Source organism: Gadus chalcogrammus, chromosome 11 (genome assembly GCF_026213295.1).
Source record: "Gadus chalcogrammus isolate NIFS_2021 chromosome 11, NIFS_Gcha_1.0, whole genome shotgun sequence".
In the NCBI taxonomy this organism is placed as follows: domain Eukaryota; kingdom Metazoa; phylum Chordata; class Actinopteri; order Gadiformes; family Gadidae; genus Gadus; species Gadus chalcogrammus.
In genome coordinates, this window is record NC_079422.1 from 25,931,594 (window position 1) to 25,955,585 (window position 23,992).

Below are 23,992 nucleotides of genomic sequence, written 5' to 3' on the forward strand. Positions count from 1 at the left end.
ATAACCGAAACACATCTTCAATCGACTTTTGACCATCCATGAGTAAGGGATGGTCAAAATTCGATTGCCTTGCCTTTGGTAGATAATCTGTCAGGGACCCTGTTATCGACCAAAAGGTGATGCTATCTACCAAAGGTTTGAAGTAGGGGTCCTTTTCAGTACTCAAAACCATGACGATATGTATGACTTAAAATTGATCATAGTTAATTTAATAAGTTCGTATTCAACTTTTTTTTTAAATGAAGATATTCATTAATTGCAAATGAGACATGATCATTAGTTCCACCACCAGCAGCGGTTCCTGATCTGGCCGCTAGGGGGTGCCACAGGGAGCAGATTATCGCGTCGAAGGGACACGGCGGCGAGTTGTGTGGATGTGTGGAGCTCTGTCCGGGCAGCGGTGGGCGATGGCGGACGATGGCCTCATGCCACACGGCCCCCGCCTTCCTAGCAGTTCAGTGCCTGTTACGGTCGCCTGCGTCTCGCTGAGTCGTTCTTCCTGACTGACCGCCACTCGTTCAGGGCGTTTTCTCGTTGCCCTGACTACCGCCCGCTTGGCCCGTGTGTGCCTTTCCCTGATTGGGCGGATGCTCTGCCCTTCGACCCTGGACCAGTACGGTCCAATCCTCTCGCCCTGCCCCCTTAACTTAAGGATGCCCTTTGGACTGCGCTTGTTAAGGATTTAAGAAATGTCCTAAGCTAAGAGGCATCCCTAAACTATGGGGGATCCTAAGCTAAGGGGCATCACTAAACTAAGGGGGATCCTAAGCTAAGAGGCATCCCTAAACTATGGGGGATCCTAAACTAAGGAACATACTTAGCATAGGGTTCATCCTAAGCTAAGGGGGACCCAAGCCCGCCCCTCTGATTAGGATCCAGCCCCCTTGCCTCCACGTCATCTGTGGGTTACAAGAACCTGGCAGTGTGGCCCCCAGCGTACAATGTCCCGGTGTGGCCCCCAGCCTACAATGTCCCGGTGTGGCCCCCAGCCTACAATGTCCTGGTGTGGCCCCCAGCGTACAATGTCCTGGTGTGGCCCCCAGCCTAACATGTCCCAGTGTGGCCCCCAGCCTAACATGTCCCGGTGTGGCCCTCACCCTTACATGTCCTGATGTGGCCCCCAGCCTAACATGTCCCGGTGTGGCCTTTGCTCTGCCAACACATTGGCCTTTTGTCCTTCCCCGGCCGTTCCGGGCACGGGGCTGGTCGGTCGAGGGGCCCGGGGCCATGGCCGGGCCAGGCATGCTCAGGGTGGGTGGGCCGCACTGGGAGACCGAGGGGGCGGCACCAGCGCCGGATAGGAGAGGCGGGACGCTCCTCGAACTGTGATGACAGAAGAGGGAACAAAGGAGCGACAGAACTGTCAGGGAGAGAGAGGGGAGGGAGGGGAGGGAGGGGAGGGAGGGAGGAGAGGGAGGAGAGGGAGGCTTTGTGAATGGACAGACGGCCGCAGACTGCCGTTGAACTTTCAAACTCGCTGACTCGCCGGTTCGCCTGCAGAGCGGCGGACAGCGAGCTCCGCGAATAGAGAAGTGATTCTGGGCAGCGTCCCGAGGAGAGATGGAGGGAACGGGCAACTCGCCTCAGACCGGCCTCCACCGACGCCTGTCTGCACCCTGAACAGACGGACGGAAGGACGGCGCTCTGCTCCTATCCGCTGGAGGTCTGCTCCTCCTCTCTTGACCCGGGGGTCTTTGTGGTGCTCGATGGTTTCTGGAGACCCGCCTCCGGTAGAATCAGCGCTCAAGCCTCCCCAACAAAGCCTCCAGCCTGTCACCTTGTTAGAGACGGACTGGAGGAACTGGTTTGTCTTACTGGTAAACGGTCACTCTCAGAGTCGCTGGGAGGAAGAGGAATCTGCCGTTCTGGGCGGCTTTCTACTGCATTCGGCCCGGCGGCAACGCGGGGGCAGGGGGGGGGGGGGGGGGGGGGGGCGTGCAAAGACCTGTCCGACTGTCTGTGAAGGCTGAGCGGCTTGCGGAAGGAGGAGAAGGAAGTGAACCAGGAGGGACAGGCAGCAGGTGGGCGGTGCCTCTGACGAGGAAACAGAGACATAAGAGGCGGGGCCGCGACGAGGCTTCATTACTGCTACTGCAGCGTGTGTGAGAGGGTGTGAAGCAAGGATAACAATGGCCCCCACACCCCCCCTCCTCCTCTTACTGCTGTGGGCTCTGAGGGTCAGCGCACTGCTCTCGATCGCAGGTGAGTAACCCAGCAGGGAAACCAGAGCTCTCTCGCTGTCTCTCTCTCTCTCTCTCTCTCTCTCTCTCTCTCTCTCTCTCTCTCTCTCTCTCTCTCTCTCTCTCTCTCTCTCTCTCTCTCTCTCTCTCTCTCTCTCTCTCTCTCTCTCTCTCTCTCTCTCTCTCTCTCTCTCTCTCTCTCTCTCTCTCTCTCTCTCTCTCTCTCTCTCTCTCTCTCTCTAACTAATTCATAGCTAAACCAGTTAGGGAATGATTACCCGGGGGCGATCCATTCATCAGATCTCTCTCGTCTGTCAGCGGAGACTTAAGTGCACTTTAGTGTCGCCCATTAGAAGGACTTGAGTAACTTAAGTTTGCGTCACACAACAGGAGAGGAGCTGTGTTTGGGGAGAGGTGCAGTAGATGTTGTTTAGGTGTGTAGGAATGTAGTAATATGATATTTCCTCTGTAATGTTGGGACATGACTGCGCGGCCAAACCAGGAGAGCCTGTGGAGGAACAGGTGACGATGTCTCAGGAGTGGTGCACTGCACCTGCAGGTGGAAATGTCTCCAGCGGCGCTGGGTCTGGGAGGGGTCTGGGGCGTTATGGGTCCACTCTGGGGTTAAACGGGGTGGCAGAAGAAGACCTGAGGAATTAGGCTGTTTGCATGACTCTGTCCCAACCTGCAGTAAAGTCTTGATATCTAAACATACCTGAGGAGGTGGAGTACATCACTTGAGTAAGGGCTGAGTCATGTGAAATATCTAACGGATGCAACGAGTTATCCATACAACTTTCAATTGCAATATATTACCCTGGTGATATATGGTGGTCCTAGTGGTCAAATTTTTTGCAATTACATATGTATAATCTTCATAAATGTGCAATACTATGTATATATATATATTCTGGCGTTTCACATGCAGGGCTTGTAACTTCAATGTGAAATGTGAATGTCTTTAGTGCTGTTTGAAGCTCCTGGTAGAATGAGGTTCAGGGTAGTTAGCTAAAGTGTTCATACGTACCATCACAACATGATTCCTCAAGCCTGCTCTACAGACCGGTGCACACGGAAGTAGCGCTAGCTTCTGTCTGGACCTGCCATGCTAGAAGCCAAGAGGAGCGCTATAGGTGCTTGTTTGGGTTCCAGAGACTTGGACTTGGACCACAACAAAGCCACACCTTGCCTCAGGTGACGCGGCGGCACACCTGTGACCGGAGACATGAGTCAGCTGTGCCCCCCCCCTCCCCCTCCTTCCTGAGTACACCGCGACTCACCTGTAGTACCCAGCAGCGCCGAGCTTCAGTCCTGCTCCTCCACTGGGAAACTCCACTGAGACAACTGTTGTGAAACCTCAATCCATAGTTTGTGTGTGTGAGTGAGTGAATAGGTGACTGAGTAACTGAGTGAGAGTGTGTCTCTTCAGCAGAGCACAGCAAACACCAGAAAGGAATTAATACCTCAATACGCTCACTAACTAATAGCAGTAGCTCACCTCTGACCTCCACCTCCTCCTGCCTGCAGACTGCAGACACAGCGTGTCAATCAGAGGGCCGTCTCCAGTCTGTAGACACTAAGAGGTTCTGATTCAAGCCAACCACTGGGACACATCGCTTCTGTGTCTCAGCTTGTCTAGCGGTGCTTGTGTACACACTTCATATCAGCCTGATACCAAGCTGGCAGAGAACAATAGTACAATGTGTTCCTCTCAGACGCCCCCAGATCTGCCAAATGCACCGCCCAGGAATCTTGTGTCAAAACGGTGAGCGGCTCTGAGGATGATCGTCCATTAACCGGGCAGAGGGAACATGAGGACATGTCGCTACCTATTAAACCTCCAGAGGAATTTCTGAAGAACTCTGGCTAGAGACACAATGTGTGTGTGAGTCAACACAAAAAAGAACATGTTCTCCTTCTCAAGCTAGGCTCAGCAAGTTGTCGACCTTAAAGTCACAGGTCACTTATCTACATTGATGGTTTTACTGGCCATTGTTGGAAATATTTACCTATGAGTCAGTTACATGTCTGACAAGATCAGATGTGAGCTCAGTATCGTAGGAGCTGATCTGAGATCAGCCGTTCAGCAGATTGCATGCAGAGCGCCTCACAGGGACCGCAGACAGTTCATCAGGAGCAGGCAGAGGTCTGCGAGGCCTGGATCAGACTGGGACAGAGCCACTGCGGGCCCGGGATAGACAGTTGTCTTACCAATAGGTGTTGATTAAAGCCGTCTCTTTCCAGCGTGCGTCTGTGCTGAGCCGGACAGAACCGAGGAGTACGAGGTCGTCCGACCGATCAGACTGCACTCGCTTCACAAGAGACACGCAGAGGTAAGGCACCTCATAAGGACCTGGTCAGAGGGTTGTAGTTCACTACTGCCTTACAAGAGGCAAGCAGAGGTAAGGAGCCTCATAAGGACCTGGTCAGAGAGTTGTAGTTCACTACTGCCTCACAAGAGGCAAGCAGAGGTAAGGAGCCTCAGAACGACCTGGTCAGAGAGATGTAGTTCACTACTGCCTCACAAGAGGCAAGCAGAGGTAAGGAGCCTCATAAGGACCTGGTCAGAGAGATGTAGTTCACTACTGCCTCACAAGAGACAAGCAGAGGTAAGGCACCTCATAAGGACCTGGTCAGAGAGTTGTAGTTCACTACTGCCTCACAAGAGACAAGCAGAGGTAAGGAGCCTCAGAACGACCCGGTCAGAGAGATGTAGTTCACTACTGCCTCACAAGAGACAAGCAGAGGTAAGGAGCCTCAGAACGACCCGGTCAGAGAGATGTAGTTCACTACTGCCTCACAAGAGACACGCAGAGGTAAGGAGCCTCAGAACGACCTGGTCATAGAGATGTAGTTCACTACTGCCTCACAAGAGGCAAGCAGAGGTAAGGAGCCTCAGAACGACCTGGTCATAGAGATGTAGTTCACTACTGCCTCACAAGAGGCAAGCAGAGGTAAGGAGACTCATAAGGACCTGGTCAGAGAGTTGTAGTTCACTACTGCCTCACAAGAGACAAGCAGAGGTAAGGAGCCTGTTATCGACCTGGTCAGAGAGATGTAGTTCACTACTGCCTCACAAGAGACAAGCAGAGTTAAGGAGCCTTATATCGGCCAGGTCAGAGAGATATAGTTCATTACTCTTATTGTTCCTGCTTCACAAAGCAGGAACAATATCAACTGGATGTCACTGAAAACCTTTAACCTCTCTCGCTTTTTTAGTACTCACGGCCGGACTCTCTGAAATATGCGATGACCGTCCGAGGAAGAGACATTGAAATGCATCTGGAGAGAAACAGGTAAACTATCGGACCGGCTTTCAATAGTTCGTAGTTTGTGTTTGAGATTGAACAAATCAGAACCTCTGTTGTGCTGAATGGCTAAAAACATCAGACAGCATCAGGAAGAGGTTGTGGATGACAAACCAACCGTGGGGTTGGTGATGCCATCGTGGGATGCGTGATAGGCACGAGGATATGGACAGAGGATGTGGTCATGTATGTGACACGGATCCGGTCGTCTGTGTGAGCGCGTGTGTGTGGTCATGTGTGTGTGTGTGTGTGTTCATGTGTGTGTGTGTGTGTGTGTGTGTGTGTGACGTCTATCTCTTGTGTCATCAGGGAGTTGATAACCGACGACTACAGCGAGACGTATTACCGTGACGATGGGAGCCCGGTCACGACCAGGCCCACCAACATTGTAAACAGACACCTACACCTACACCCCTAAACCTCTATTTACTCCACCCTCTCTGAAGTAACGCTCTAATGTCTCCTCACACACTTCTGGGAATTATAGAGTACCTCTCAGAAGGTGGTATTCAGAGTTCAGAAAGAAATGTTGATTATTGTCCTAATAAGGGCCATAGTTACGATAATTATATTATACTTTATTTATTCAATGTATGTGTTACTGTATCTTCAACTCCAGGACCACTGTTATTACCAGGGAAGAATCCTCAACGACAGCCAATCAACGGCCAGCATCAGCACATGTGACGGCCTCAGGTGAGCATCCAACTGTCTCAAGCCAGCACGCACGCGCGCACACGCCCGCCCGCCCGCCCGCCCGCCCGCCCACCCACCCACCCACCCACCCACCCACCCACCCACACACACACACACACACACACACACACACACACACACACACACACACACACACACACACACACACACACACACACACACACACACACACACGCACACAGGCACGCACGCACACAGACACACACGCACACACAGACACGCTTTATGTTTACAGGATTTGAACCCAGGCTGATTGAACACGAGAAAGACAGAGGAATTGTTGTAACATTAGAACACCACCCCAGATAACTGAGTGCTGGTGAGGACAGGGATTTGGGAACGACCACAGCAAGGCTGACATGCAAATGTTTGGCCTTCTGCCAAATACACAAATATATTAAAATACACTAATACCTTTGACATTATACGTTGTGTGTGTGCCTGTGTGTGATCTTGTGTGCGTGTCTGTGAGCTTTCGTGTGTGGGTGTGTGTGCGCGTGCGTGCCTGCGTGTGTGCGTCTGTATGTGCAAGTGCACGTGCTTGTTTGTGTGTGTGTGTGTGTGTATGTGCGTGTGCGTGCGTGTGAGCTCTTGTGTGTATGGGTTTCTGTGAGCGAGTGCGTTCCTCCGTGCGTGTGTGTGCGCGCATGCTTATGCTTATGCTGCATTCAACACTGTAGACCATACATTACTTCTGGACAGGTTAGAAAACTGGGTGGGGCTTTCAGGCACTGTCTTAAATTGGTTCAGGTCCTACCTACAAAATAGGAACTACTTTGTTTCCATCGGCGACTTTGTATCAGTATCAACCAACGTGATGTGTGGAGTCCCACAAGGTTTGATCTTAGGACCCTCTTTATTCAACATTTACATGCTCCCACTAGGGCAAATCATGCAAAATAACAATATTGACCATCATTGCTATGCTGATGACACGCAAATCCAGGGGCGTTGCTAGACCTAGAGTTTTACTGGGGCAAAGGCCCCCAACTGCCAACATTTTTTTTTTTACGTGTGCACAATATGAAATAGATGGATACAGAAGGGTATGTACAAGCTTCAAAATCATTGTCACTGTCATATTGTAGGCTATATTAAAGCACTGGTAAAGGTAAAGACGCAAAGATGGATTCATGAGTACCGTACAATTATATTTATTTAAACACATACACATCTCAAAGATTTACAAATAAGGTAACTGACAAATAAACAAAAAGTCTCTTTATGACCTTCACCTCTTTATCAGGAGAAGTCTACACATCTATATTTATTTAGAAGCTGTGTGGAAACAGCATAATTTTGCCAGAACGACATGTACTAAAAAGGCAAGAAACAAGGTTTAAAACTAATAGAATTTCTGACTTAAGGTGAGGTGGCTCATTGCCACCAATCAACCTGGAAAATGTTATAGAACCATCAAAGCTCTTAAATTAAACTAAATAAGGCCATACACTACTGCATAGAGCCTTTTTTAATGATTATTTTTTCACTATTAAGCTGTATCGCCGCGCCTTCATGGTGGCAAAGCGGTCAATAACGTGGCTTTGACTCACTTTGCATAGTTGCTCCTTTTCAATGGACAAAAGAGAAAGTTGGTGAAGCCTTCCTTGCCCCATGGTTGACCTAAGCCAGGTGTGGAGCCTTCTCGACACACTGAAAGATCGCTCACAACTACAACTGTTTACAGGAATTGTGAGTGCAATGATCTGAATTATCTGTGTCAGTGTTGGGAACATTGTTGGATCCATATATGTTAAAAACACCCTGTATATCCATAATTTCCTTTTTTGTGTTAAGGAAGTTTTTGTCCACTAAAACTTCCTCAAGTTTTGAAGACAGACAATTTTTCATTCATTATTCATTTTCCGTGTGTGTGCGTGCACGCATGGTGTGTGTGTGTGTGTGTGTGTGTGTGTGTGTGTGTGTGTGTGTGTGTGTGTGTGTGTGTGTGTGTGTGTGTGTGTGTGTGTGTGTGTGTGTGTGTGTGTGTGTGTGTGTGCTATAAAACTACAGGCTACAGACGCTCAGTATTGAAAAACTGGTGCTAATTATGTGGGCAACATTCTTTAACAGCAATCAAGTTGTCATTGTTTGTGTCAAACAAGTTGTGAATTTGTTGTAACGTTAAAAAAGGAGATGACTTACTCTGGGCTGTTTCCAGCTCCCGTGGTTTCCAACGAAACATGATCAACAAAAAAACAAAGAATTGAAAGCTACTTACAATATGCCTAGGTTACATTAATTTCCCCTGATGGCAGCAATGTTCCACTTTCAGCTGGAATTCACGGTAGGCCTACATCAAAACCACGTGTCTTCTTTAGATTTCAGTTCCCTTTATTTATTCACACAGTTCAGCAGCGGCATTTATTCAGAATCAGAGCCCAAATTAAAGCTGCATTACCCAGCAGAAAAATAGATGCACTATAAATGGTTTTGTAGGCCTATAGCAGTCACGAACATGAGCATAGTTGTGGAAATGCTGGTGTTAGAAAACAAAGTTGACGGGAATTAAAGTGCTGCAAATCTAGCATTAAAGGTTAATTTAAGAAGCTTCTCACCAGTCATTTGTCGCCTGGTCGCAGTGTCGAGTTTTTTTTAAAGTAGTTCACTAGTCGTAGCGTGCAAATAAATTGCAGTGTCAGAATTCTGAGAATTTTGTCAGCATTCAGATTTCTCAGAATTCTCTTACACTGCAAATTAAAGCGCTACTACTAGCAAACTAGTTTCAGCGTGACTGGAGAGAACTTCCTTAAATTAACCTTTAATGCTAGATTTGCATCAACGCTATTGTGTGAATTAGTATGGTTCTCTTTCATGGAAGCCGGAAGTGGGAGATTCCTTATTTTTTTTACCATTATTGTTTTATTAACAAATTTCTCCTACAGGGGATTGATAAAGTTCTATCTAGACTATTGAACAGAAAGAAACACTTGGTCATACTTTACACACTTTACCACTGAAACATTCAGAAGAGTCACGTGGACGAATCCGTAAATAACTGATTTTTTTCATTGGTTGTTGCGTTAAATCTTACCCAGATACAATAGGGCTATTTTCTGATTGGCTTTTATGTAGCCCCTTTCGTTTTTTGATTGGCTGGTAAGAGGCAGGCTCGACTGAAGACTCCCGAGGCAGCAGGAGATGTACTTGATGAATCCTGTCGATTCCATAGCGAGTGCGGCGCTTCTGCAGATTAATTTAATAATGATCAATGGAATTTTACTGGGGCACTGGAGACTTTTACTGGGGCACGTGCCCTAGTAAAAAGGGGCTGACGGCGCAAATCTATGTATCGCTATCACCAAATGACTATCGGCCCATAGATCTGCTGTGCCAGTGCATTGAGCAAGTGAAAGAATGGATGTGCCGAAATTTCCTTCAACTAAATGAGGACAAAACAGAGATAATTGTATTTGGTTCTAAAACGGAAAGGCTTAAAGTAACCCAACACCTTCACTCTCTGTCCCTGAAAACCTCAATCAAAGCCCGAAATCTAGGGGTTATCATGGATTCAGATTTACATTTCGACTGTCACATCAAATCAGTGACAAAATCGGCATATTATCACCTTAAAAAAGACTTAGAGTGCTCATGTCCACCGAAGACTTACAAAAACTTGTACTTGTACATGCCTAACCCTAGTAAGCTTGATTACTGCAATGGTCTCCTTACAGGTCTCCCAAAACAAACTCTGAGGAAGCTTCAGCTTGTTCAGAATGCTGCTTCTAGAGTTCTAACAAAGACCAAAAAATTTGAACATATTACACCAATTCTGAAATCGTTACATTGGCTTCCTTTAGGTCAGAAATTGTTTTTAAAATCATGTTGCTAACCTATAAATATGGAAGCATATATGTAGCAAAATTCAAATGGCAATGCAATTTGGAATTCCATTATGCATTTGACAATGCATTATGCAATTTTATAATGTAATTTGTAAATACGTTATTCAAAGTGTATTTTAAAATGCAAAGTGACAATGCAATCCTCAATTAAATTTGCAAAAGTTCTAACAATACAAATAGAATAACATTTTGTCAAATTCTTTGAGTTCCTTTATACAAATTGAAAAGCTAAAGCGTCCCCGTGATTGCAATCCACTTCGCCACGCTCCGTGTGTTGCGATATTCAAATGACATTTCAATCCGCAAAACGGAATCCAAAACGGAATCCAAAGAGGGAATCCAAAGAGGAATCCAAAGAGGAATCCAAAAAGTCAATATGCAAAGTGGCAAACGTATCAGCCAATCAGCGTCTAGGCGGGAACTACGTCACTTGCTCGTAATTTCCTTGTTCACTTCTAGTTCGTATGTGTCAGGTCCATGGTCACCAATGGTGATTATTGATACGCTCCGAAGTTTGGCCGATGATGTGGAGAACAATCGTGTTGAAGACACAGATGCAGTAGATAGAGTGCGTGTTCTGGGAGATAGGATAGACGACTTATCCTCACGGGTACGTTTTGACGCCAGTGTGGTAAACACAAAGATTTCCAAAGTGCTACAGGCACTGGGTGCGAAACATAGGGTCGGGAGACCCACCGTCTCCACCCACTCCTCACCTACAAAGCTCTCCACAACCTAGCCCCCAGTTACCTCTGGGACCTCCTCCAAGAATACACTCCCTCCCGCTCCCTCCGCTCAACCTCTGCTGGACTACTATGTATCCCCACATCACGACTCATTACGAATGGGTGCCCGGTCATTCAGCTGTTCAGCACCCAGACTCTGGAACTCCCTCCCCCCACACATAAAACAGTCTGACACAATAGAAAGTGAAGTAGTTCCCGCTGGTGGCTGATACGTTTGCCACTTTGCATATTGACTTTTTGGATTCCTCTTTGGATTTCCTCTTTGGATTCCGTTTTGCGGATTGAAATGTCATTTGAATATCGCAACACACGGAGCGTGGCGAAGTGGATTTCAATCACGGGGACGCTATAGCTTTTCAATTTGAATAAAGGAACTCAAAGAATTTGACAAAATGTTATTGTATTTTTATTGTTATAACTTTTGCAAATTTAATTGAGGATTGCATTGTCACTTTGCATTTTAAAATACACTTTGAATAACGTATTTACAAATTACATTATGAAATTGCATAATGCATTGTCAATTGCATAACGTAATTACTTATTGAATTGCAAATTGCAAATTGCATTGCCATTTGAATTTTGCTACATATATGCTTCCATATATAAATCCCTACATGGTTTAGGCCCAAAATATTGAACTGATACGGTTCCACTACATCAGCTTTCTAGAACGCTAAGATCCTCTGAGACCAATCTGTTAATTATCCCCATAGTAAACACGAAACATGGGAAAGAAGGATTTAGTTGCTACGCAACAAATATAGGATTTAAGACTTACCCCGACTCTGAGAGCCTTTAAAACAAGACTGAAGACTTTTATGTTTGCTTTAGCTTTCTGCTAAATCTTAAATACATTGCACTTTCTAAAAAGTTTTTTAACTTTGCCTTTATTTTCTAATATTAAAATGCCTTTTTAACTTTATATTTTACCCATTTATTTGCATATGATTTCTTTTACTTACCTATTATTTTATTTTATTGTATGACAATGTTGATATGTGAAGCACTTTGAGTCTGCCTTGTGTATGAAAAGTGCTATATAAATAAAGTTGCCCTGCCTTATGTATGCGTGTGTGTGTGTGTGTGTGTGTGTGTGTGTGTGTGTGTGTGTGTGTGTGTGTGTGTGTGTGTGTGTGTGTGTGTGTGTGTGTGTGTGTGTGTGCGTCATCAGGGGCTACTTCCAGACGGCGGCGCAGCGCTACGCCATCGAGCCCCTGGCGGCGGCGGCGGCGGCGGCGGCGGCGGCGGCGGGCGAGGGCGACCACGAGGGCGGGGACGAGGGCGACCACGCCGTCACGGCGCTGGGCGACCGGCCCACCCCCACGCAGCCGGGCCCCGCCCCCTCGGTGTGCGGCGTCACCAACACGACCTGGGAGGACGGGGGGGCCGAGTTCGAGCCCCCGACCGGACGCAGCCGCTCGCGGGCTGCGGTGAGTCCGCCGCCACCTCGGTCTGAAGAGGGGAGGGACGCTCTGGTTACTATGGCAACCTACTATGGCTACCAAAGCCTACCTACAGTGGTTACTACAGTAACCATAGTAACCGGTTACTCTGGTTACTATGGCAACCTACTATGGTTACCATAGCCTACCTACTGGGGTTACTACAGTAACTATAGTAACCGGTTACTCAGGTAACTCTGGTTACTATGGCAACCTACTATGGTTACCAAAGCCTACCTACTGTGGTTACTACAGTAACCATAGTAACCGGTTACTCTGGTTACTATGGCAACCCAGTATGGTTACCATAGCCTACCTACTATGGTTACTATGGTAACCATAGTAACCGTTTACGTTGGTTACCATGTTTACTATGACCATAGTAACAATTTACTAAGGTAACCATAGTAACCTGTTACTGTGGTTACCATGGGTTGCCTGGTTATGGCGTACCGCAGTCACCGTGGTAACCATAGTAACCAGAGCGTGGAGCGGGGAGTCCCCGCGGTCTCAGAGGCGGTTGCGTACGGGGGTCTGACGCTCGTTCTATCTATCTGTCTGTCTGTCTGTCTGTCTGTCCATCTGTCTGTCTGTCTGTCTGTCTGTCTGTCTGTCTGTCTGTCTGTCTGTCCCTCCAGGGCCCGACTCTGTTCCAGAGGCAGAAGTACCTGGAGCTCTTCCTGGTGGCTGACAACCGCGAGGTGAGAGCCCAACCCAGAGCACCCCGAACACCAGAGCACCCAGACCACCAGAGCACCCAGACCACCAGAGCACCCAGAACACCCAGAACACCCAGACCACCAGAGCACCCAGACCACCAGAGCACCCAGACCACCAAAACCCCAGAGCACCCAGAACACCAGAGCACCCAGACCACCAGAGCACCCAGAACACCAGAGCACCCAGAACACCAGAGCACCCAGACCACCAGAGCACCCAGAACACCAGAGCACCCAGACCACCAGAGCACCCAGAACACCAGAGCACCCAGACCACCAGAGCACCCAGAACACCAGAGCACCCAGACCACCAGAGCACCCAGACCACCAGAGCACCCAGACCACCAGAGCACCCAGAACACCAGAGCACCCAGAACACCAGAGCACCCCGAACACCAGAGCACCCAGAACACCAGAACACCAGAACACCAGAACAACCTTCAGGTTAAGGAATCAACCCTCACTGCCACTGGACGCTGTTCTTACTCAGCCAGCAGCAGCCTGACCCCCATGGACCCTAGGGGACCCCCATGGACCCTAGGGGACCCCCATGGACCCCTAGGGACCGGTCCGCACCAGGGCAGGAGCGAGGCACTCATTCACAGAAAACATGGTCCTGAACTGTCTTTAAGTCAGGAACCATGATTAATTCATCGTGCACGTTTGTTCCTGAAGATGACGATAAGGATGTTGGTTAATTAAAGGGGTAGTTTAAGGTCAGGTTTGGCTCGGGCTACGTCTGCTCCTGTTTCTGCGTATGAAACGCGAGCCTGCCGATCGGCCAAGTGTATCCTTACAGTTTATACCATAGTCCGTGAGACACACTTCACACTTCACACAAAAATACACTCAAATACAGAAGGTGTTGAACGCAGTGAACAAGTTAAGTGTTTGACATGACATGTTTTTAAACTTGTGAAAGCCCTTAAGCAGACACTGAGGTCGGTAGAGGTTTCTGTGCCTCCGAGAGTAGAACCCATCTCAGGAGAGTCTGGCCGGCCAGCCAGGAGCTGCTTCACTCCTCTCAGATTACAGCGTGCTCTTACACCATGGGTGCATGTGTGTTTACCCCTTATCAGGGGGCACATTAAGCAAAGCTGTGAGTCAACAGCAGCGGTCACGCAACACTAGCAGTGAACAGGAGGTGGGCTTGAGTCTAACGGAAGGATGTGATACGTTTCAGTACCTGAAGATGAAGAAGAACAAGGTGGCTCTGAGGACCAAACTGTTTGAGGTCGTCAACTTCGTCAACATGGTGAGTCGATGGCGACCGCTTGGTGAACTTCCCGTGGATGCATTTAGGACGATGATGACACAGGAAGTGACAACATTGCCGTCAAGCTAAATATGTAGGGTTATGAAAGAATGGTTGTTTTGGTTAATTTCTTGCTAGTCTCCCACGACCGTATGTGAAATTGTTTTGTCTGCTGTTGTGTAATTGAAGGATGACAAGTGCTTTTTTCCAGACGTCTTATTTTTAATTACTTAGACAGCAGTTTAAAACAACTGACTTCGTCATTGACGAAGGATTTTCTGGGTGAATATTTTGGAGTAGTCTCTTTAGATGCATGTTTCGTTGAGGATATATATAGCGTATACGTTGTTTTATGTTCAGCCGTCTCCTACGTTTAGGATATGACCTCCCCCCCTCCACCTCCCCTTCCCCTCCGCCCTCCACCCCCCTCCCCCCCAGGTGTATAAGCCGATGAACACCTTCGTCGCTCTGGTGGGTCTGGAGGTGTGGTCCACCAAGGACCTCATCTCGGTCACGCCCCCCGCGGGCGCCACACTGGATGCCTTCAACAATTGGAGGAACAAGGAGCTGATGAAGATTAAGAAGAACGACAACGCCCAGCTCATCAGGTCTGCGCGCACACACACACACACACACACACACACACACACACACACACACACACACACACACACACACACACACACACACACACACACACACACACACACACACACACACACACACACTGCATCAGGTCTGCACACACACACTCCAACAACCAGTGGCCATTTCTCTAAGACTGCAAGCCCTAAAATTTATTAAATTGTCAAATACTGTTGTGTTAACATTTCATTCACTAGAAATGCGTTGCAACACGTCCTTCTGGAAGACGAGTTCGTTCAGAATCAGCTGCTTATTGCAGGTCAACTGACTCGATATCCTTCTCATACGTTCCCGTAGCGTCGCAGTGCATTTGCCTGTTGAAGCTCAGCGTCCATTCACTTCAATGGGGCTGCACAGAACAGCTTTTTTTTAGTGCGTCGAAAGTCGACGTTCATTGGATGAATGCGGTGATATGTCCCTCCCACGGACGCTCAGCGTCTCTGGGGGTGTATAGAGGAGTGGGCGGGCCTGGACGCTGGGCTACTGCGTGATGATTGGAGGGTCTGTCGAAAGACTGAGTCGCCGTTTGATTGACAGCGATTTTGAAATATAAGAAAGACAAACTGCAACGATCTATTGCTTGATATATGCTTGGCGAAATTGCTAGACAATTTTTCATAGTATTCATACGCTACACACAATTCCTTGTTTCAGTTTAACATAATTCCCACATGTCCTATGGAAGAAATCAACCCTTATTGTTTATGGCAAACTATGATTATTATCAGGCCTATATATCATATAAATACATTAATAGTGGAAAGTAGCTAAATCCCCTCTCCCCTCAATAGGGGAGACTCGACACTGTTCCAGAGAGTCTGGGGTCAAGGTGCACTGACGTCAACTTAAAGTTTAGACTAGCTGCAGATGTTAACAATATATCTCAAATGAATGCATGGGTGACCAGCCCTACCATAAGAGGAGAACGAGTATGCATTCGGTGGGGAGTACACCATATTGGGAACAGCTTGTGTGAGAATAAAAGGAAAGGGGTTGTATACATCGAGCAGATCTTTGCAAACCACCCGGCATTATTGTTGCTTGTTCTTGGGTAACAATCAAGTCCTCTGTCATACTTGCTCCGGACTCCTCGATTCCTCATACTCTCTTAATTAGTTGAAGTGATAGAATTCGGTTATTTTCTACCACATTCCTTGTTCTAGTTTACTATGGGTTTGGTAGTTGGCCATCACTTTGATTCAGGGGGAGGTCTGAACTTCAGGGTCCTGTTTGCGGATCAGGACTTGCAGGGTGAAAGGGGAATACTGTTTGATTTCTTGGTGTTCCTTAAAGACATGGGGCCCTATCTTGCATCCGGCGCAATTTACTTTCTCACTGGCGCATGTGTCGTTGCTAGTTTGCAACTGGCGCAGAGCGTTCTTTTCCCTCCTGCGCCACGCGTCGGTAAATTAGGGAATGATCTTGCGCCCCAAGAGGCGGTTCGGCGACAGGAGGAAGCGTGTTCTGGCGCAAATGTTCCCTGTTGCTATTTTGCAGTTTCAGAAATCACTTGCGCCACAAACCAGGAAATACCTGGTTTAAAGTCAGTGGCGCGTTGTTCAGATGCTATTTTAAGGGCGCATGCATAATGTTACTTGTGCACCTCGCGCATACACTTTGCTTCTCTCATCTACCTAGCCACCCATTTTTGGTAAATGATTGGGGAAAGAACAGCTGATACAGCGGTAATAAGTTGTACTTTTAAATCAATGCATCTGCAAACACCGTACAGCAAACACATATTTTCTTGACACAGACATCGTGTACATGCCCATAACTTTTAGGATTGATGAGAATTTGATCGTGAGAAAACATTGTTTTACCGCGAGTGAGTGTTAAAAAGAATGAATGAATGCGGTCGCGCGTGTGTGCATGTGTAAAGGAATTAATGAATGCGGGCGCGCGTGTGTGCGTCCATCTGTTTGAACACACGCAAACTAAACACGTAACGCATAGTACAGTCCATGGCAATGTATATTAACGGGGAGACACATGCATATTAGGAACACAAGTCGATAACGATAATGCATACGATACTGATAAGAAACGATGTTTACAATGTATTGCGTATATCATTAAATAGAACCACAGTTACCGCATATCATTTGTGTGTTAAGTTTTCTTTGCCAACATTTATTTGAGGACTTAGTATTTCTGAAGTTGTGGAAGAAAACGTTATTCGATGTGTGAATTTGGCCATATTATTTGGCCATAAACTGAGCCATTTGAAGTTTGAAATTCATGTGCATCTGTCTCATCGGAGACTGCAGACACGCTGTCAAAATATGAACTCGTCAGATTCAAATGCGCTCATGGCTCTTAAAGGGGATGGGAGCTGGCTCTCTCATTGGTTTATAATAATAATAATAACACATTTTATTTATAATGCACTTTATATCAATTCAATGATCTCAAAGTGCTACAAAGTGTTACAATGCACATTAAAAGAAAAGAGAAAAATGCAAAAAAAATTAAATAATAATAATAATAAATAACAGTTTAGCCAAAGACTTTTCTAAAAAGATGGGTTTTTAGGCCTTTTTTAAAAGAATCCACAGTCTGTGGGGCCCTTAGATGGTCAGGGAGATATAGCACATTATAGCACGTTACTCCCAAACCACACCTACGGTAGGCTACTTCAGACCAACCCTTTTTAGATTTGCGCCGGGCGCAGGAGTCATTTTTGCTCCAGTAAAATAGCAACATCGCCATAGAACCGCCCACAAAGCTACTTGCCCTTGGCGCTTCTCACTTGCGTTTCAGACCGTTAAAATAGGGCCCATGGAGTTGGAAAGTGCAATTGGAGCTACATCTGCAGGTGTAGAAAGGAGCTACTCCTGTTTAAAGCGGCTCAAGTGAAACACACAAACACACACACGCACTCACACAACATACACACAACGTACACAAACACACACACACACACACATATCTGTAACGTACACACAAACACACACATTATCAATGTACACACACACAGTATCAATATACACCCACGCACACACACACACACACACAGTATCGACATACATACCCACCCACACATACACACACAGAAAATTGCTGCATGTAAAAGTGATAATGATGATAAGTAATAGATAGTACTCATGTATAACTATGTTTCTCCAGCGGTATTGACTTCGAGGGCGCCACAGTTGGCCTGGCCTACGTTGGCACCATGTGCTCTGGACACTCTGCTGGAGTAGTGCAGGTGAATCGCTGTACTGTCTAACCCCTACCTGCTCCTTAGTGACCTGTCTCTGTACTGTCTAACCCCTACCTGCTCCTTAATGACCTGTCTCTGTACTGTCTAACACCTACCTGCTCCTTAATGACCTGTCTCTGTACTGTCTAACCCCTACCTGCTCCTTAATGACCTCGATCTGTACTATCCAACCCCTACCTGCTGATAAACCAAAGTCAGAGTAAATAAGCTAAAGGTGGAGTATAAGCAGCATGGTTTGGTAGAATATGTATCAGTTTGTGTTCACCTCATCTTAAAGTAAGAGAAAGTTGCCTCACAATCCAACGCAGTCTCACTCCGAGTTTGTCATAAACCGACGCCTGTTCAAAACCCCCTGTTACACAGGGGGTTTTGAACTCCCTTTCAAATCCCTCCACGGCGATATCTGACGCCCAGGGAAAGTGCTCCCGCAAATCTTTTTTTCATAAGATGGTAGGGGCAAGGACCGCCTTTTTCGCCTCTGATTGGTTAGAAGGGCTCTCCTCCCATTGGTTATTTGATTTGGCACTGAAACGGTTTAGGGTTAGGGTAGTAATGGTTCGGGTTAGGGTAGTAGTGGTAAGGGTTAGGGTTAGGAGTTGAAAACCCCCTGCGTCGAATGAAGACGCACAAAGACAACCTTTGCTTCAGCAGTTAACGCCAAAACCCCCAAACAGGCGTTGATTTCTGACGAACTCGGAGTGAGACTGTGTTGCACAATCATCGATATTTCTCTGGTGCCTCCTCGTCATCTTCGCTGTCAGGATGAATATGAGGATGCAATACATTTAATGTCATAAAGTAGAGATTCGTGAAAATTGAGGAAGTTAAGTCCAGACTGAACCAATTGCTTCATAAAGTCAAAATAGGAAGTTGATTGATTCATAAAAAGAAACTTCAGCATTAAAAACAGAATAAGGAAGTTTTGAAACTGGCTAAGGAAATATAGGATTGGAGAAGTTTGCTATAAGGAATTAAAACGTGTGAAAAAAAGAAGTGTAGTCTTAGACTGTGGGAGGAAGTCACCAAATGCAGAACACTACTCAACCCAGGATCTAACTTGCTCCTCAGAGGTCATGTTGCATGTGGTGCCATGAAATATGTCGTAACGGTTAAGGTAGGGGCCCCTTTAAGTGGGTTAAAGTAGGGGGCCCTTTAAATGGTTTAAGGTAGGGGCCCCTTTAAGGGTGCACTCACACTAGGCCATCTGGCCGTGGCCGTTGGCCGTTTTCACACCTAACCGTGCTCAACTGGCCCCATTGTTCTCTGGCCTGCACTCACACTAGACCAGGGGTGCCCAACCAGTCGATCGCGGTCTACCAGTAGATCGCCGACAGATCCCAAGTCGATCGCGAGGGGTGAAAAAAAAAAAAAAAAAAAAGTTTTTTTTTTTTTTTTTTTTTTTTTAATAAAATTAAATTTGCGCGGGACATATACGTGCGGTAGCGCATGTGCTGTTAACAGCAGTTGAAAGCCGTCAACAGTAGTTACACACTCCTAAACGTTGGCATGGCTGAGGGGAAACAAGCTAAGACCTACCATTTTCACCCTGAGTGGGAGGAAGATTATTGATTATCGTTGAGAAGGTGCCGTGCGCAGACGGAATGAAACCCCCACTGAAGTCCGTAGGTTCACGATACAACCCCCCCCCCCCCCCCCCGTCAACAATTGCGCTCTACCCCCCCCCCCCCCCCCCTCCCCCCTGTCAACAATTGCTCTCTACCCCCCCCCCCCTCGCTTGAAGGTAGGTTTGCTGGTAGATCTCGGGAGGTTGGCTACTTGAAAAGTAGATCTTGGGTCAAAAAAGGTTGGGCACCCCTGCACTAGACCATCTGGCCGTGGCCGTTGGCCGCCGCAACTGTGACCTGGCCACGGTAGGCTCTTGTACATACGTCATCACGTCGTAACACGTCATCACCAAGCGTCCGCTGCATGGACCATAATAAAGTCACTGATTCGCAGATTCTCCCAAATACATCGGAATTCTTGTGGGCCTTCTACAAATGTGCCTGAATAGCATCGTCTGCCCAAATGGCTTACAGACACTCGACTTCTCTATGGGACCAACGTGAACCAACAGTTGAACCGCTTGACGACATGTTTACCGTTTAATGGGAAAGAAGGCTCGTCGCCTTTATTATGTCCATGGTCGTCGCATGGACTATACGTCATCCAGCTCAGGTTGCGTAGCCGTGCGTTTGCGCGTGTCAGCTCATTAGCATCTGTACCGTAGCGGCCTGTACCGTAGCAGCACACCTCTCCCAAGTGGCCAAGTTGGCCTGGCCTGGCCAGACTGGCCACACCCACACTGGCAGATTTGAGCACGGTTAGGTGTGAAAACGGCCACGGCCACGGCCAGATGGCCTAGCGTGAGTGCACCCTTAATGGGTTAAGTTAGGGGCCCCTTTAAGTGGGTTAAGGTAGGGGCCCCATTAAGTGGGTTAAGGTAGGGGCCCCTTTAAGTGGGTTAAGGTAGGGGCCCCTTTAAGTGGGTTAAGTTAGGGGCCCCTTTAAGTGGGTTAAGGTAGGGGCCCCTTTAAGTGGGTTAAGGTAGGGGGCCCTTTAAGTGGGTTAAGGTAGGGGCCCGTTTAAGTGGGTTAAGTTAGGGGCCCCTTTAAGTTGGGAAACGTACGGGAGTTAACGTTGGTGCCTCTGCTAGGACCACTCGGACCGGGCCATCGCCATCGGGGCCACGCTGGCCCACGAGATGGGCCACAACCTGGGCATGAACCACGACGACTCCAGCGCCTGCACCTGCTCCGGGGACAGCTGCATCATGGCCGGCTCCCTCAGGTAACCAGGGGTAACCAGGGGGTCTGTAACCGGGGGCCAGGCGGGTCTGTAACCAGGGGCCAGGGTGGCCTGTAGAATATAATTAGAACCATATAAAGAGCATCCCCATGGACTAGAATCTAACTGCTTGTCTGTGGCTCTCAGCTGGGACATCCCCAAGACCTTCAGCAGCTGCAGCACCTCCAGCTACGAGAAGTACCTGAACAAGCGCAGCCCGGCGTGTCTGCTGAACAAGCCTGGCTCCGGGGGCTTGGTGGCCCCGTCGGTGTGCGGGAACGGCTTCCTGGAGCGGGGGGAGGACTGCGACTGCGGCTCGCTGGAGGTAAGAACGCATCGGGAGCGAGAACCGCCGTTCAGCGACCTAGAGACGGGCCGTGAGAACGGAGATGTACGAATGCATTTACACTCACATTACATTTATGGCATTTATCAGACGATTTTATCCAAAGCCACTTACAATAAGTACAATTGTCAGAAGAAGGAGAAACAACAATATATCGCTGCCGGTACAGTAAGGATGTTCATAGAACCAAGGGCCAAGCACTAACAACCGCTAAGTCAACCCATTCCCAGTATGCAACACAGATAGCGAAGGTAAGATAGTACACCAAGCGAAGCACGACTTTTAAGTGCAAGGACGAATGTTTTGCGTTTCGTGTCAAACGGTTTTGTGTTTTCAAAAACGTGTCCTTCCGTGTGAAAGCGGCGTTAACTCGCTTCAGTTGATGGTGTCCACGGGCGACCGGTGTTTTGAAGTGTTTCCATTTAGGAGTGAAGTTGAAATGCTGTTGCTCTGGATATGAGGCCCAAACTGCGAAAGATGTTTTCACATTAGTGTGTGTATCACTAAAAAGGCTCAATAAGGTAAAGGAAGGGAACAGGAATTTTCACTTTGTAAAACGTATCTATTAGAGCGATGTTCTTACTGATGGGCTCAACACACATAATCCTGTGCCTTGTTTGTTTGTTGGACGACCCAAGTATGCGTACGTGACATTGAGATTCAGACACGTTGAGATGAATCACAGAGCCAATCAGACAACCTGTTTCGGCAGACCTCGTGTTGCAACTCAGCGACTCAGGGCAATATGCCTGGAGGGAAACGATTTTAAAGTCTACACCGATAATCATTGCATGTCTATTTACTAAAGCTCAAGGGCTCTGTTGCTCTCATGCTGACCCACACCGGCTCTGAGAAGATTGTAATTCACCCGAGTCAATATTCAATATCAAATGAAATATTCAGGAGAAGAAGGCGCTGAAAGAAGTCTGCACACAGTGTTTACCCTATGTTCACATTAAAAAGCAGAAGCTGTAGCCTGGAGATGAGAGCATTCCAGTGGTGATCTGCCCGGGCCTGTTCAGGTAGATAAGGGTTAGTCTCCTCTGGCGGCGGATTCTGCGGGGGCTGGCCTTGGTTGGTAGTAAACAACAGCAGCAGGCCCTTTATTATGAGCTGGGTTAAGGGTATCATTTTTGGCTATGGCAATACAGACACAGCTCAATGGTATGCGGTGTATGCCTGTGGCTTGTGAAAGGTGTGATTCTACTAATTCATTTATTTATTATGGTGTTAGGAAGACCTTCAACATTTTTCCTAATCTTTGTGAATTTGACGAGACCCAATCAGACAAAAACAGGGAATATAATCCATGTGATATCAAATAGTTCTAATAAAGAAAATGCACTAGAAGCTAAATTGCAGTCTTTAACAAGAAAAACAATATGGCATAACCATATGTTTGGTGTGGACAGAAAGCGGATGGTTAAGTAGGACTACAAATTTGCCCTCAGGTGTTTGGACATCAGGGTTCGAACCTAATAACTTTTGAATGGGAGACAAACCACCAATCCACGCACAACCAACACCCACTCAAGTCGTACTGAAGGTCTCTGTGGCACAGCTTCACAATAACACTGTGGAGTCAAGTTAAAAGTAGTCATGGACTCTATTCATTCTTATCAGTCATGCCAAAGCAGCATGAAAGAGGAAATGAGTCTTCAGACAGGATGCAGGACATGAGCTGATTTGGCCTAAATCAGGACCTCCATTCACCTTGTGTTGTGTGTTGACTTAGTTCTTTTCGTGTGTATGTGTGTGTTGACGTAGGAGTGCACCAACCGCTGCTGTAACGCCACCACGTGCACTCTCACCACCGGATCGGAGTGCGCGTTCGGAGAGTGCTGCGAGGACTGCAAGGTGAGTCCCTCTTGAACGGTAGCGCCCTCGGGTGGTCCAAGGTTGTACTGCAGCACGCCACATCAAGAAGTTTCGCCGAATTCAACGAAGGACGATCATGTGTTCAGACTTAAAAGGTGATATAACGCCACCAGGTGTGAGGTGTAATTAGACATTACAAGCCGTTTGAGAATCTGCCTTTTCCTGTTTTTGAGGGACATCCCAAGTGACACTCACACCTGTTGGCTTGATATCACCACCATGAAAGAACTGAAACCCCCATTTGGCTAACCTTCCTGTGATTCCAACACAGAGTTTCATTCATTTATTTACAGCTATTTATTTATTGTTGTGATACTTAAGAACTGTGATTGGATTCTCTACAATTGACTGCATGCGTATGAAACGTGTCCGGAGGAGCGAACACCAGACCTGACCGTGGGTTCCTCCCCTTTTGTTCCTCGGTTCCTCTCAGATCCTGCCGCGGTCCAGGGAGTGCCGTCGGCAGCAGGACGAGTGCGACCTGCCCGAGTTCTGCGACGGAACCCGCAGCGTGTGCCCGGAGAACGTGTTCTCCATGAACGGCCTGCCCTGCGACGCGGGCAACGGCTACTGCTACAACGGCCAGTGTCCCCAGAAAGAGGACCAGTGTGTGAAGATGTACGGCCCAGGTAGGTGTCCCCAGAAAGACAACCAGAGTGTGTTAAAGATGTACGGCCCAGGTAGGAGTCCCCAGAAAGAGGCCCAGAGTGTGTTAAAGATGTACGGCCCAGGTAGGAGTCCCCAGAAAGAGGCCCAGAGTGTGTTAAAGATGTACCGCCCAGGTAGGAGTCCCCAGAAAGAGGCCCAGAGTATGTTAAAGATGTACGGCCCAGGTAGGTGTCCCCAGAAAGACGACCAGAGTGTGTTAAAGATGTACTGCCCAGGTAGGAGTCCC

The 23,992-nt window shown here is 47.7% G+C and overlaps 1 protein-coding gene across 1 annotated transcript in view; it reads left to right on the forward strand.

Moving 5' to 3' along the window:
- Positions 1 to 1,990: 1,990 nt before the first annotated feature.
- The window catches only part of adam28 (ADAM metallopeptidase domain 28), a 28,064-nt gene continuing 6,062 nt past the window's right edge, over positions 1,991 to 23,992 (forward strand). Inside the window, exons 1-15 of the mRNA XM_056601794.1 lie at positions 1,991 to 2,202; positions 4,425 to 4,513; positions 5,400 to 5,476; positions 5,798 to 5,876; positions 6,108 to 6,184; positions 11,971 to 12,019; positions 12,068 to 12,229; positions 12,880 to 12,942; positions 14,144 to 14,215; positions 14,654 to 14,823; positions 17,990 to 18,071; positions 20,743 to 20,876; positions 21,021 to 21,198; positions 22,987 to 23,076; positions 23,531 to 23,726. Of these exons, the coding sequence (XP_056457769.1) occupies positions 2,130 to 2,202; positions 4,425 to 4,513; positions 5,400 to 5,476; positions 5,798 to 5,876; positions 6,108 to 6,184; positions 11,971 to 12,019; positions 12,068 to 12,229; positions 12,880 to 12,942; positions 14,144 to 14,215; positions 14,654 to 14,823; positions 17,990 to 18,071; positions 20,743 to 20,876; positions 21,021 to 21,198; positions 22,987 to 23,076; positions 23,531 to 23,726 (1,591 nt within the window). The 5' untranslated portion in view covers positions 1,991 to 2,129. The remainder of the gene's footprint in view (positions 2,203 to 4,424; positions 4,514 to 5,399; positions 5,477 to 5,797; positions 5,877 to 6,107; positions 6,185 to 11,970; positions 12,020 to 12,067; positions 12,230 to 12,879; positions 12,943 to 14,143; positions 14,216 to 14,653; positions 14,824 to 17,989; positions 18,072 to 20,742; positions 20,877 to 21,020; positions 21,199 to 22,986; positions 23,077 to 23,530; positions 23,727 to 23,992) is intronic.